Genomic DNA, 13,152 nt, shown 5'->3' on the forward strand with positions numbered 1-13,152 from the left:
GCTTGGATGGCTCTACTGGGCCCAATCATGGCGAATACCTTTCAAGACGTAAAATGATGTTTAAGACCGGGAATTATAGGAACTACAGTCTGAGTCATTCCTGCTCACATTGATTAGCAGTACAATGATGAGTGAGTGGAATGAGTGAGTCAGTGCAACGAGTAGTGAGTATAATGAGTGAGAGTGTTAGATGAGAACGGTGAGTGAGTGAAGCCATGAGATGAGAGAATGACAGATGCACTTAACGCGTCCGCTCCTAAAAGCGGGTCCAGATCGCGTCCACTGGACCGCAAGACGCGCTGACCAACGACGACAGCACACCTTAACCACTCGTTGTCCTGCCCACCGCTTCGGGAGCCGTCTCTTGAATCTCGAAGGGTATTGATTCCACCTCATCTGGCAGCAGTGAAAGGGTCTTCTCGGCTACTTCGAATATCTCAATTGGCCTTATTGCAGCAGCCTGGCGAGCTTAAGTATCCCCTGGTCCATCGACAAACCGCGGCTCATCCCGAGGGGCTTATCGCATGTTCCCTGCACATGAAAAACTTCAACATCTCGACTCACGGCCAACAAAATACAGTGAAAGACACAGCTCTTGAGGCCGTAAGGACGGGATCGGGTACTACTTCATCGAACCCACGCGAATTCAGGAGAAGGACGAGGCTTTTGAGGCCATCAAGCTCAGGAAAAGGGTCCAGGGGTGGTGTATGGAGTACAGATACAACTCCATTTCCTCTCATTCCTTCTCCACAATAAATCCCTCCTAGCACCCGCTACCTCATTACCCGACTCAGTTCTCGACCCTCGACCTTCTCACTCGCTCTCACAAATCATGCCTCCGCGCAAAAGCGACGCGAGCCGGAGAAGCGACGTGTCCAACGCCCGCTTCATCGTAATGGACGAGGAACCTTCCGCCTCCACCACGCCGGCCAAGGCCGCGGCGGCACCCGCTACCGCTGCCCGCGCCGCCGGCACCCCGTCTTCAGCATCCGCGGCCAAGCCCTCCTCAGCGACGCCGTCCAGTGTGCCCGCGCCGACGCCCGACTCTGCCGCTGCCGCTGCAAAGTCCACGCCGGCGACAACGGAGAAGAAGGAGAGCCAGACGCATGACAAGATGGCCAAGGCGGATAGGGATGCTCTCACCATCGAGGTAAGAAGGGGAACCCCGTGTGATGCTGGCGACAATGTGCTGAGCTTGACTAATTGTTATAATGTAACCCGTAGGATCTCAGCTTGCCCAAGTCCATCATCACCAGGCTGGCAAAGGGTGTCCTCCCGCCTCAGACTCAGATTCAGGCCAATGCCGTCTTAGCCATGGGAAAGAGCGCGACGGTGTTCATCAACTACCTAGCTTCTCAGTGCGTCAAATCTCTCTCTAGTCACTATCAGATTCTTTGTTCAAACAGGCAGCAATGGTGTCCAGGAGCAGAGTTCATCTTTGTCTTGCATGTGTGAAGCTAACATATATTGTGATTCCTAGTGCCAATGAGATCACAACAAATGCCGGCAAAAAGACCGTCAGCGCTGAAGACGTCTTCAAGGCTCTGGATGACATCGAGTTCGGTTTTCTGCGAGAACCATTGGAGCAGGAGTTTGCCAGTAAGTTTGCCCTATTGTTTTGCCCTTGTCACCACCGAGGACGTCCTTCAAAAAAAATGTCAATCTGGACATCGCTACTCTATTTCGCTCATCTCAATGACGCGATGAGAGACGTAACCACCACTTACTTCAATCTCAGAATATACCCAAATCCAAAACGCAAAACGCACAACCTACCGCAACAAGGTGGCTGCCAAGAAGGGCGGTGCCGCAGCCGGGGCAGCAGGCACAGCATCAGCAGATGTGTCCCTTCTCTCCAACCCCGACGACAGCGTCATGACCGCAGCATCCACAGACACCGCCCCCCGCTCAAAGAAGGCCCGCGTAGACGACTCGGCCATGACCGTGGACGAAGAGGCCGATGACGCAGAGACGGAGCCCGAGGAGGAGGCCGAGGAAGAGGAAGACGAGGAGGCGGACGAGGAAGAGGAAGAAGAGGACGATGACGAGGACGAGGAAGGGAGTAGTGAGGAGATGCACGATGCGCTGGAGACGAAGGAGGGCGAGGGTAGTGACGTCGATGAGGCGCTGGACGGGGACGAGAGTGACTAAAGTCTCGTGGTTAATCTCCTATTTTGGGGTTGACGAAGAGAATTTCAATATTCGTCAGGAGGACATGAGGTTACCTAGCGTGATGAAGGCAAAAAAAGAACGGGCTGCAACGGGGAGCTTCAGCCCCGGTTTTGGGTCATGGAAGGAAAGTAATGCGAATGATTCTTTTGATAATACACATGGTTTCGTGCAAAGACGCCTGTGAGAGAACGCGATGTTGGTGCCCCTTTGTCATTCGTGTTGGCAGGGTGTCGGCTAGGCATGGACTCTCGGCCTCTTCGTAAGAGCCGGCGAACGATATATCGCGGCGGCCCGGCCCCCTTTCCTCGGAGATTCGCCTCTCAGTACCCCCTAGATCACGGTTCATCTGTAACGGAGGGAAACCACGCTCTCAAAGTCTGCTACTAACCTACGAACCTCCATGCCGGTAGGCTCATCGTCCGTTCAAGAATCCTTTCTGTGGGAAGACTGTCCACCCTATTAGCACTCAGGTGTTATGACTTCAGCCTCATCCCAGTAAGAAGAGCAAGAATTAAACGCGTGTATACGCCACCTCTACAAGAAGCTCTTTACGACAGCAACTATCAACAATCAACATGATAAAGGCTCTAGTATATGCGTGGAAAGCAAGTCATGATGTCAATAGGATACCAAGGGCAGAAGAGGCCGATGCTGTTACTCAGAGATTATGGAACCTATTTCCCACCAAGGTTTATAATTGGGGGGGTTTCATGGTAATATGTCGTACGTACGAGCCGTATACCGTATTCGCCTTCCAGCAGCCTCGAAAAGAGAAGCGTACATCAACGTCATGATCACGCCGTCGTCGGTATCAGTAAGCATTGAGGGTTGCAAACGCCGACTGTAAAACATCTAAGTCCTAACTCGACTGCAAGGCACCATGTTCCGCCTCTTCAGATGACATGCGGGAAAAGCAAACAATAACCCCATATCGCATTTCCCTCATCCTCTATGATGCTTGTATCACACGTACACTTCTTTAACACACAGACACCTGAACATGAAATACTGCTCAAATCGGCCATTTGATCCCATCTTTTCTGTTTGGACCTCTTTTTTGTTTCCGCCCTTATCGCCATTCCTTCTGCAGCATTTCCTAACTTGGTGTTTCGATGGACGGTGCACTCTTTCATCCCCAACAGTTCCTCCGGCTCGCCCCTGTTCATCGCTGCCCATGTCCTATCCCATTGCCCAGCCTTCCTCTTTTACACATGAGAAGGAACCGGGGGTTGGGAGATTAGGAAGGTAATAAGAGCCACCATATCTCCTTACCACAAAGACGAGACGAAACGGAAAGCAAGAGCAAACAACCCTCGTGCACTTGAAGTCACATAGTAGAACCTATCGCAACTTCGGAGGCGGCTGATCAATAGTAGGAAGGCATGTCGGGTCCGACGAGGCTTCCGCTTTCGCCGGGCGGTTATCTCATCTTCAGCCTTGCCGCCACACTGACTCCCATCGAGTCCGTTGCAATTCATCCTCGCCAACATCACCCCACTACCATCACCACACGCCACCACCTTTCCACCAAAACACCCTTCATCATAGATCCTCCCATCTCTCTCTCTAGCTCGCGCGCGCGAGCGGCACCCCACACCTCAGTTTTCCACTCCGGATCTCTGGGCCTCAACCCACCCTCTCGAGCGTTTCCATCGCCAACTCTCACACACAGCAAACGCACACAGGGTCTGAGGAAAGATCTTACACCTCACCACAGCGGCGCGGCGCTTCCATGAGACATCCATCGCCAACGGCTTTCCCTTCAGATTTTCATCTTATCCTTCCCCGAAAGTCCCGAAGACGTGGTTCTCTCTTTACACATTCGTCATGCCTCTTTCTCTACGCATTCGCACATTCTACCCACATCTCTCCCAACGGCCTCCCCCCAACCCCAACCTTGTTTTCCGCCTGAGGAGCCGCATCTTCGGTATCGTCAACTTTCATTATACCCTCCCACACGTCCTTGCTCTCTTACTTCTCCCCAGGCAGCTTTTTCCTAATCGCGTATTCTTTCCCACACCTTTCCGGTCACACTTTTCACCTAACCTCCCCCAAACAGAGCATGCGCCAAAAGGCGCTCCTGTGACTAGTATCCAGGGGAGAACTCTATCAAAACCTCAAGGCTCTTTTTTGCGCTTTTTCTTTTCTTTCTTTCTCTTTCTTCTCCCCCATTGCGAGAGTTATGGAAAATGTAATCCGTTCTTTTCGGCACCTTGGATCGGCAGTTATAAACCCCCCGTACACGAGAAAAGTATCCTCTCTTGTAAACCATTATTGAGATTAATATTCGAAAGACACGGAGCCGAATGTCTGAGAAAGTCAACCAGAAATTACTGATAGACAAAGAATCAATCGTCCAACCACAGATCAAGAGTAACGAGGGTGACCGTGGTGTAAGAGCACATAGAGAACAGTGTACACCATCTCGGCGCCCTGTCCCTCCCCTCCCCTCCCCCTCCTTGAGTGCTCCTCCTCCATCTCTCCCCGACCCCCTTCATGAAAAGAGTCCGAACTAGTTACCCAGAGCAAACCCATCCTTCATCAGGAAAACGGGGAGGGAGGAGGTAGTAGAGGACGAAGAAGAGGACCTTCGGCTTTGGATTCTAATCCTCTCTTCCCCCGGCCGAGAGGGTTGAAAAGGGGGGAGGGGTGCTCTGCCTCAAGGCACGTGTGAGAGGGACACTCAAAGAGAGAGAGAAAGACTAGACCACATGTCCCAAAACATCCCACATCACATTCATCGGTTAACCTTCTTCCATCACCTTGAACCATCTTCCCGTGGATCCCGGACGACAGAGGCGATGTGGAAGGAGAACCTACCATACCTACCTACATAGTACACACCTCAGAATACTGGCGGTAAAGCGGCAATGATCTGTTCGTCGGGGAGGAGGGAGAAGGGAGGTGTACACCTAGGGACAGAAAGATCAGACACAAGTTTCCAAAACCTGCCCGCTGCAGAGAGTTAATGGACTGAAGAAGAGTACACAGACCCTTGTCTCACAACATGCCGGTCTTCGTCCCGATAACGAAGCATTCCTTCTACCATGGAGAAACTCAAAGTCACGACCAGATGGCACATGCATCCTCCGGGGCACGCTGTTACCGGTCACCCTCGTCCATGCTTTAAATAGTTGTCCCATCTGAGCCGAGAGAGAGAGAAGGGAAACAAACATACAGGCGCACTGCAGACGCAGGTTAGGCACTAACGTTGGTAGTAAACGTGGGCCGCAATCATGAAGGCGAAAAGAAAAACGTATTTGCATTAAAGAGAAGAAAATCAGAAAGCAGTACTATCCTCCAAATGTCCAAATGTGTCTCCAAACGGCCACCCCATCTCATCTCGTGTCCGCACCGCCCGCCCGCCCGTCAGTCGCGCAATCGAGTTGTACAATCAAGAAACAAGAAGAAAAAAAAAAAAAAGGGACCCCAGACGAACAAAAAAGCAAACGCGAGCCACAGGTGTTCGATCGACACGGCCCTCATGCAATCCAATCCCAGAGAAGCCTCCCTGCCACTGCCACTTTGCCGCGGAAGAAACGAAACAAATCCCACCCCGATGCCGGATCATGGCGCTTCCCGGGTTCCTGGTTAACCAAAACACTACGACCAATATCAAGTTTCACCCAAGAGCAATACACACACAACTCCATCGATGCTGCTGTATCGGCCGACACAAAGATAAAACAAGGCCAAAATCATTTGACCGCCGACGTGCAGACTGAAAAGGGTCCTCGCCCATGTCAAGTGCCCCCTCCAAGGACGACCCAAAGCGCTTTCGCTGTCTCTGTAAAAAGGGTGCACCCTAGATTGTGGATAAACCTTAAAACCATATTGTAACTTGTCGTCCACATGGTTCTTCGCTTTCGTGATAACCTTGACTCCCTGTCAGAGAAGCGCCCGGTCATACCTCATGGGCCATATCGATATCAGAACACACCAGAACACAAGTGTCCTTCAACGTGAGAGATGAGCTTGGTCTTAAGCATGAAAGCTCAGGCTCCAAGGATCCCAGAGAACTGACACTGTGTATGGCCTCGCGGCCACATCTTCCTGATTCGCTGAGATCAGGTGCTGCTGAGTAACGAGGCTCAATACTGCCATATTCGTCAACATTGCCGCGGCAGCTAATGTGGCTGAGTGATGTGTATTCAGTTTCGCGGCGATGTGAAAGCGTGGACGTGGTATTCGTGTGGTATCGTGTATTCGAGAAGATGAGAAGGACTAACTAAGACAGCTCGTGAAGCGAAGCGAATCGGTGATGGAGGACGGCGATGGTATCAAACTGAAGTCGGAGGTGCCCGTGTGCCAACGGCGAAAGAAATCAGAAACAGTCGAAACAGAAAAAAAGGTGTCCACGGGTGATGATGAGTCTGAAAGAATCGAATCCAACAATGATCAACAGAAAAGAAACAATGCATCCTCCCTAAGATGCCAGCAAGTTTGACTAAACCACGAATAGAGGCGCGTTACAGTGAAAAGACCCTTCCCTCCGCCGAGGACCTGAGCCCCCGTGTTCCTAGTTCCCCACTACTCCTCTATCCATCCTTCTCGGCCAAAATGCTGTACGAAGACTGACAGGCCCGCAGCCCAAAAGCACATAGCCTCCACCGAACTGTATGCTTGGGTATCCTTCAGAAGGGCAGCAAGGCTGCCAAACCGGCGAAAGCCAGGGAGTAACCGCCGCCTATATATATCAAAGGGACAAAAAAGTGTAGTTGACATAACGCTGTTTGTTGTAGAAGCGAATTCGCGACTTGAACGGGGTCATCGTGTTTCGACTCTCTTCTCCGGTCCTCATTGAGGTTGGTTCGACCACCATTGGGCTGGCGTTTGCTGGTTGGACCAGGCCTGCGTCACGGCCGGAGATCCCTGGTTCGGCTGGGGCATATACTGACGCGGGGTTTGGTCTGTCGGATAGATCCCTTGGCCGGCGGCCCCATAACTCTGTCCCATGCCTGGCATTCCCGAAAACTGCATGCCCGGCTGCACGCCGCTGGTTGCATGTCGCAGTTGGGGAGCTGGCGATTGCTGATGCGGCTGCTGGCCCTGTGTCGTGTATCCAGAGTAGTTGTGTTGTTGAGGAGTCTGCTGCGTCTGGGGCCACATTTGGCCAGTTCCTGGGTAGTGATAGCCCTGGGCACCCTGAGGCATGCTGCTCGCACTCCCGGCTGCAGGCAACGTCGTCGGCTTATTGTTCTTTTGGGCAGATGGCTGAGCCATGCCTCTCATTGGAGCCTGGCTGATGGGATTCTGCGCATGGATCGATTGAGAGTACGGTGGGGCTGTCATCATCATTTGAGGACTTTGGTTGGGCACGATGCCTGACTGCGACGGCATATTGCTCGCCGTAGTGTGCGGCGATTGTGTTGCTCGGGTAGCAGGAACGGCGGCTTCGCTGGTGGTGACATTTTGTACGAGATTCGTCGACTGGGGCTGCTCATGCGGCCTTCTCCAAATACCCTGGAGGTAGTCGCCTCGCATCTCCCGTTGCTGGTTGAGAGACCGGTTGTACTCGGCAGCGTGGTGGGCCTGGGCATGGACTTCTCCAATCTGAGCAGGTCGAGTTTGATCCTGGTAAGCCGGGCCGGTAATTTCCTGACGTGGACCTCCCTTGAGAATTCCGCTGTAGTCGCGAGGGCGGTTGTCATTGAGCTCTGATCCTAGTGTTATCACGGGCATCCTGGTCGTAGTTCCGGTTGGCGCTCCAAGCATACCTGGTTGGACGATTTGGGGTTGAGGGGCGCCGGGGAATTGGCTGGGTGTGTTGCTGTAGACGATCTCACCGTGAGGGCCACCCAGTAGGACCTGGTTCTGCGCCTCGGCTGCGGCTTCTCTGGCCTTGGCTGCTCCTGGACGCTTTTCGCCAGCGGGGTCGGCCTCTGTGAATCCTTGTTTACGGGCCTTTGTCTCCCAGTAATCATCCCGAACTCTTCGACCGTTGACAATGACGCGACTTCCAAACTGGCGGAACATGGATCGGGCCGTGACAATGGCAATTTGTCGCGATCTGTAAGAGAATGGCAGGATCTCTTGGCTGACGAGGTCGTCCTTCTCGGGTTGGCTGGCAATGATCTTGAAGAGCGACCTATTCTTGTTGAAGAGAAGGTAGGAGTCTCGGTATCCCAAAACCCTCGCGCATTCAGTCGCCAGCATGAAAAGCTTATCCCCACGGTTGGGAACTAAGAAAGTTCGGCATCTGTATTCGCGGCCGCCCAACAACTGGCCATTGGGCATCACCTTCTTCTCTCCAAACTCGTCGATTTCTCTCGGGAGGTACTCGTCGCCGGCGGGGTTCAGCTGGTCGGTGGTGTGATCTCTCACTGTAGGGAGAGCTTTCAAGGTAGTCTTTGTTGGTGTCGTCTTGGGCGGAGGCGAGGCCTGCGCGGGCGCGTAATTGACGGCGGCTTGACCCCCAGGCAGCGGCGCGCTCTGGTTCTGGGGGGTTTGCGGTGGTGGAATATTTTGAGGCATGTTGGCTACTGGGGCCTGACCGGCAGTCTCGGAAATGGCACCGGATGATTTGGACTTGGATGACTTTCCACGTTTTCTCGGGTTGGAGTCACCTACAAAGATACTAGTGTTAGTTTGTATCGCGTTGCGCGCGGCGGGGCAGGAAGCAAGAGGTTACACGCGCGACTGGTGAACAGTACAAGCATGATGGGGAAGAGTGAGATTTTGGATGTGAAGGACATACCGGCAATGCCTGCAGATGGATTTTCCTGGAAGTTGTCCGGGGAGCGGCTTCTTTTGATGCCGCGAGTGCTTGCGTTGAGCAGGTCTATACGATGATCAAAGCCGTCAGCATAATGTTATGGCAGGACAATTGTGGTAAGAAAGGTCATAGCCATGGCTCAAACAGGCGAAGGGGGGGGAGCGCGCAAGTGGTAGTTGCGCATGGAGAAATGGTTGCTAATCCGGCCAGGGCCTCGCAGTGGAATGCGATGACGGCTAGCGAGCAGGCTGGGTGGAGGCGGGGGGCTTAAAACTGTGGAGGGGGGCGATGGATAGCGAAATAAGCAACATACCAGGAGAGTTGAGGGCAGCCGGGTTGATTGTCGCACTATCAGCTCCGTTCGGCTGAGTGGAGTACATTGAGCGCGCAAACGTCTCCCGGTAGATTCGTCAGGACAAGATCAGGACAACGAAAGACGTGTCTTGATATAGTTGGATTGCCTTCCGGCCGGGTCGCGGGCGAGGGCGACACTGGGTCTGGGGAGGGTGCGTTGGGTGATGCAGGGCAGGCTTATGCGTGCATATGGTTGGCGCGATGCTCTGAAATGTCCCTGGCGGAAAAGTATGTCGAGTAACGACGGGTAGGGGGAGCGGCCTGAGAAGAAATCGAAATAGAAGCTTTTTCTTGCCTTTTGTTCGCTCTTCTGTATCCGTACCGCAGGACAGGAATAAGAGGGTTATGGGGGCGTATGGCTAAGGAAACTCTGAACTCTAGATGGAAATGCAAGAGTTGAGTTGCAGCGCCGGTACAACCAAGCCGTAGAACTCAATAGAGTATGGGATAGGGTCTGTGTCCTTGGGGCCTGGGGCGTGACGGGTAGGTAGGTTCTTTGGCGAGAGGGCCTGTGTGTAGCAGCTTTGTAAGATGTGAGGAGGAGAAGCGTGTGGCGAAGAGTTGCTGAATTTTTCCTCCTCTTGATTTCCACGCGGCGAGAAGTAAAGCAAGTGTGTCTTGCGGCGTCTGAATAATAAGAAACGGAGCTGTTGATGAGCCCTTGTCTACGTGAACAAGGCCGCGAGACGCAAAGAATAAGTGTGGGCGCAGAATCTGAAGGCTGTTGCCGGTGGAGATGCGCGCGTGCGATGGTGAAGGAGGGAAGATGATGGATGGTTGGTTGGAGTTCGCAAAGACGTCGTGTGGTAAGGTATACCTATGGTAATTACGGATAGGATAGACAGATGATGGATGGACGGGGAGAAGTGGGCGACCTGATGAGAACGGCAAGGTCGTGGTACGGAGGGGGAGGGTGAATGGAAGGTGCCTCGTCGAATCGTGCCGTCGTCGGGTGTGAAGCCAAAGTACCCTTCCCTGAGCAGGCAGCTAGACTGAAGAGCCTGAATGGTACTTTGAGGAAGTAAGGTAGAGCTGGCAGAGCTGGATGTACCTTTGGGTGTAGCGCGGCCTAGTCGGATGCTTGCGCTTGTCACTTGCAGCCGAATGCCCTTCTGGGCGACTTCTGTGCTCCTGTCCCCGCGGAGGGTTTGCGCGAGGAGTGTGTGTCTGTGGTAGAGAGGGGTGGGTGAAGAAAAACGCGACTCCCCAGCGAATGGAGGGGGTTTCGCAGCCTGGAAGCGACGGGGATTATCTCGTGGGCGAACGGAGTCGGCCAAGTACGATGACGATGGGTCGGAGTTGTCGATTATGTCGTCGACATCAGGGACGGCGACGGCGACAGGATGCTGGTCAGGGTCTCGGAGACAAGTAGACCAGGGGTTCACGGAGCGAGGTTATGCGACGCGACGGTATGCGATGGAATGCGACAGGATAGATGGTGGGAAGCTGAAGAGAGCGAGGAGCGAGGTGTGAGGTGCGAGGGCGTCGGTATCAACGGCGATTGTTAAGAGGCAAAGGAAGCGTCTGTCGGCTGCTTTGTCGCTGTATTATTGTTCGTACGCAGCATAACAATTTGCGAGGCAGCCTTGTGGATTTCTCGTGGCTATCTTCCGGTGGCGTTCTTGTCCTGAGTGTAGGTAGCCCTGCCTCAGTTTGTGCTGGACGCGTCTTGGGAAGCGTGTAATAGAGTGTCTCTGCAATTATCGCAGTGTTCGAGAAAGGCTGGGCTGTCCAATTTGCTCGAAGCTGTCTGTGTATTGGAGCTGGAGCTGGAGTTGGTGTTGGTGTGTGTGTGCCGCCTGTGTGTGTGTGTGTGTACGGAGTAGTATCTCTGACAGTGACAGAAGGAACTGGTGAACCCCGCGACCGGGAGAATGAGGGTCTAGTAAATCGCCAATGGCGGGAGGGATGAGGTCGGATAACGCGCAGCTAAGCAGGTCGCATCAGCAGGTGCGATGCGAGGTGATGGTGTGGGAAGCGGGCTGGAGCTTGGTCGATGCTAGAGCTGGGCTGGGATGGGCTGGTGCATGCGCAGAGAGAGTATCAGCAGAGCGAACAGAACGGAGTACGGATAGTGAGGCACTGTACCTACGCCTTAGTGAAGTAGCGACTAGCAAGAGCGGCGGCAGGTGCAGAAGGCAGGTCAGTTGCAGATGTCCCGGCGCAACGCGACGTAAGGAAGATGGGAAAGCTGGGAATGGAATGGATTGGACTGGACTGGGACAAGGTCTCCAAGTTTCCTGGCCGGGGGTGTGAGTGAGTGAGTGAGTGAGAAGGAGAGGGGTGGGGGTGTGTAACCTGGAACGTGTAGAGGGTGTGGCGTGGAAGGGAAGGCTACCGGGGGAAGGAGAGAATTGAGAGTCTTGAGATTGGGATTTGGCACAGCTAGGTACTTACCTTACCTACCTATGATGACGGTGACAGGGAACGTAGCTGGACCAAGGTACCTACCTGCCTTACTCCGTCGACCAGTCTCAAATGGAAGTCACAAAAGAATAGAAAATTCACCAAACCGAAGAACGCGCAGAAGCTGCCGAGACCCAGAAGGAAGGAACGGCGGCGACAGATGGGCGGCGTTATTCGGGTGTGGCGAGCATTGGAAGAACACACGCTTCGCACTTTCATGGATTTTCCAGCGGGGAGGCAGCGTGCGGCGGGAATTGGAAGGGTGGGGTGAAGAATGAAGTTGGAGCGGGGGTGGGTTTAGTTCAAGAATACGGAGCACATAGGTACAAGCCAAACGACGTGCGCGAGGAAGGCTCCGACGGGAATTTGGGAAGGCAGTGGAAAAGTGAAGGGAAGGAATGACTGGAGAAAAAAAAAGTCTTTTGCTTCCTTCCTCTGATGATTCCATCACAGCCAAGGAAGAAATTGACATGCAAGTGAGGTGGGTAAAAGAAAAAACGGGACAGAATTGAAGGTGGCAGGGGTGTGCCCCAGTTCACGGTTACGAGAAGCCAGCCAAGAAATCCAAGACAGCTTCATCGAGAAGTAGTAACTTGGACGTCGGCAAAGGGCGTGTAGTGTAAATGTGTTTCTGCATTTTGACATGTATTGCACTTGCACTTGAACCCAAGCAGGTAGGTACTGAATCCAGCAAGAACCTGGGAAAAGAGGCTTGACTTGACAATAGAGTACCGGTAGAGAAGTAAACACTATTCACTATTCAGACACATGTACTTAGCAACCGGCCTTGAAAGTTGAAGTTACAGATTGTAGTCATCACACGCTTCTCTAAACGGGCTCTCCTCCGTACGGTAAGGTATGAATGCAGGCGCAGGCGCAGGCGTGCCGCGTGCTGCGTGCCGCTTGCTTCGTGGTGAGAAACGGGAAAACGGTTCATTCATCAGCATGACCACTTTCTCCGACCCCTGCTCGATAATACGCAGTAGTATGCAGCCTGCTGGAAAAAGAGGAGCACATCCAACTCTGGGCCTGCCCATCTGGGCGCGTGGGCACGGACGACGATGATGCCAGGGAGATATTGACAGGGATGCCATGCACCAATACCGGCACCAGCATCAGCACGAGCAGCAGCGCCAGTATCAGCGCCAGCGCCAGCGCCAGCACCAACGCTAGCAATGGAGCAGAAACACAATAGAAGCTGCCCGGTTTACGTTGCCCTTCCCCTCTCTCCATGCCCTCGGGCTGGTAGCTAGGTAGTTTGACCGAGTTATTGCTTTGCGGCTTGCGAGTTGAGAGTTCCCATCGTCTCTGCCCAGACTAGTAGCCGCCGCAGGTAGTCCACTTCGCTTGACGGCCGGTCCGTGTTCGAGGTAAGGTGTTCCATTCGTACTCCTCCGTAGCGGCGTACGGAGTACACGCAGTCGGCAGCATGGGAGAGACAAGAGTCCAGCTCAGCTGGGGTCTTATGGATCTGAGACGGGGGGTCGGGCAGGCAAGTAAAAAAG

General features: G+C 53.5%; 2 protein-coding genes across 2 annotated transcripts; one reads left to right on the forward strand and one right to left on the reverse strand.

Moving 5' to 3' along the window:
- The first annotated feature begins 329 nt into the window (after positions 1-329).
- On the forward strand, positions 330-2,297 carry HER10_EVM0008595 (DNA polymerase epsilon subunit D). Its single transcript, XM_035478110.1, has 4 exons — positions 330-1,150; positions 1,225-1,358; positions 1,481-1,599; positions 1,739-2,297. Exons 1-4 carry the CDS (start codon positions 833-835, stop codon positions 2,149-2,151), a joined length of 984 nt encoding a protein of 327 aa, XP_035330856.1. The 5' UTR covers positions 330-832; the 3' UTR covers positions 2,152-2,297.
- A 3,193-nt stretch (positions 2,298-5,490) lies between these two features.
- HER10_EVM0010659 (chromatin remodeling complex subunit) lies at positions 5,491-11,196 on the reverse strand. The gene is made up of 3 exons (XM_035480112.1): positions 9,201-11,196; positions 8,870-8,953; positions 5,491-8,738 (listed from the first exon to the last, which is right to left on the reverse strand). Exons 1-3 carry the CDS (start codon positions 9,265-9,267, stop codon positions 6,970-6,972), a joined length of 1,920 nt encoding a protein of 639 aa, XP_035330955.1. The 5' UTR covers positions 9,268-11,196; the 3' UTR covers positions 5,491-6,969.
- Between the last annotated feature and the right edge of the window lie 1,956 nt (positions 11,197-13,152).

This window comes from Colletotrichum scovillei (assembly GCF_011075155.1).
Source record: "Colletotrichum scovillei strain TJNH1 chromosome Unknown Contig00008, whole genome shotgun sequence".
Taxonomy (NCBI): domain Eukaryota; kingdom Fungi; phylum Ascomycota; class Sordariomycetes; order Glomerellales; family Glomerellaceae; genus Colletotrichum; species Colletotrichum scovillei.